Source organism: Chiloscyllium plagiosum, unplaced genomic scaffold, assembly GCF_004010195.1.
Source record: "Chiloscyllium plagiosum isolate BGI_BamShark_2017 unplaced genomic scaffold, ASM401019v2 scaf_26588, whole genome shotgun sequence".
Lineage (NCBI taxonomy): Eukaryota > Metazoa > Chordata > Chondrichthyes > Orectolobiformes > Hemiscylliidae > Chiloscyllium > Chiloscyllium plagiosum.
This window is the reverse complement of record NW_025185376.1, coordinates 1,706-2,839: the sequence shown is the minus strand read 5'-3', so window position 1 is coordinate 2,839 and position 1,134 is coordinate 1,706. Positions and strand designations below refer to the sequence as shown.

The 1,134-nt window shown below is 61.6% G+C and overlaps 1 protein-coding gene across 1 annotated transcript in view; it reads right to left on the bottom strand.

Annotated features, from left to right (window-relative positions):
• Positions 1-766: 766 nt before the first annotated feature.
• LOC122545543 (voltage-dependent L-type calcium channel subunit alpha-1D-like) overlaps positions 767-1,134 on the bottom strand; it is a gene marked incomplete at its 3' end in the record, with an annotated part of 1,660 nt that continues 1,292 nt past the window's right edge. Inside the window, exon 2 of the mRNA XM_043684527.1 lies at positions 767-894. Within this exon, the coding sequence (XP_043540462.1) occupies positions 767-894 (128 nt within the window). The remainder of the gene's footprint in view (positions 895-1,134) is intronic.

The following is a 1,134-nucleotide window of genomic DNA, read 5'->3' as shown; positions in this document are numbered from 1 at the left end:
ACGGCCAGTCCACCCTAACCTGCACATCCCTGGAATGTGGGAGGAAACCGGAGCACCCGGTGGGACCCCAGGCAGACACGCGGCCGGGGAAGACATCTCAAAACACTGGTCCCCTGAGGCCGGGTTCGAACAGGGGACCGTTATACTTATGGCCGGGTCGATCTGACATGGGCTGGCTCCTCCTGTCCTCGCTTCGTTTAAGTTTTTACCGGCCCGTTCAGGGGCCGAGCGCCGAAGGGCGTATCGTTAACCCCGTGCGCAGAGTCGCCGCCACCGTAATCCTCAAGTCAGGACGTGCACGATTCAGGAGGTGGTGGGGGGGGAGCGACAGCTCTTCCCGAACGTTTTCGGACCAAAGAACCAAAAAACTTTACAGCCCAGGAACCCTTCGGCCCGATCCAAATCCACGGCCTAAAAACAAAACCGCCCGACTCCTAAGGGTCTGTATCCCTCTTGCTCCCCTGCATCTGTCCAGCGCCAACTTAAGTGACGCGACAGCGCCTGCCTCGATCATCTCCGCTGGCAACACGTTCCAAAGGCCCACCAGCCTCTGCGTAAAGTACTCCCCGTGTGTACTCCCCCTTCAACGTTTCACCCTGACCGCTTGGCTTCTCCTTATTGAACACTTCAACCCCGGGGAAAACGCCTGTCTCGATCTCCCCTTCGGGACTTTGCAGACCCCCCCCACACCCACCTCGGTCGTCTGCCCACACCGTCACCGAACGCCCCCTCCTGCTTCCCCCTCCGCCCCCCCCGGGGATCTTACTTCGCCTCGGGGTCGTACTCCGACCAGATTCTCTTGAACTCGTCGAGGTGGTGAGGCCCGAGGATGGACCAATCCCGGGTGAGGTAGTCAAAGTTGTCCATGATCACGGCCACGAACAGGTTAATGATCTGTGTGTGGGGGGGGGGTTTGGGTGAGGACGGTAGGCCGCAGTGAGGGTAGGCCGCAGTGAGGGTAGGCCGCAGGGCGAGGACCCGACAGGAGCCAACTCCGCTAGGCCGCACTCCCGCTAAGGCTGCGGCCTACCAACTCCTCCCACTGCCCACACACCGCTCCCCTCAGCACTGACCCTCCCACAGTCCCCACTCCCTCAGCACTGACCCTCCCTCAGCACTGACCCTCCCTCAGCA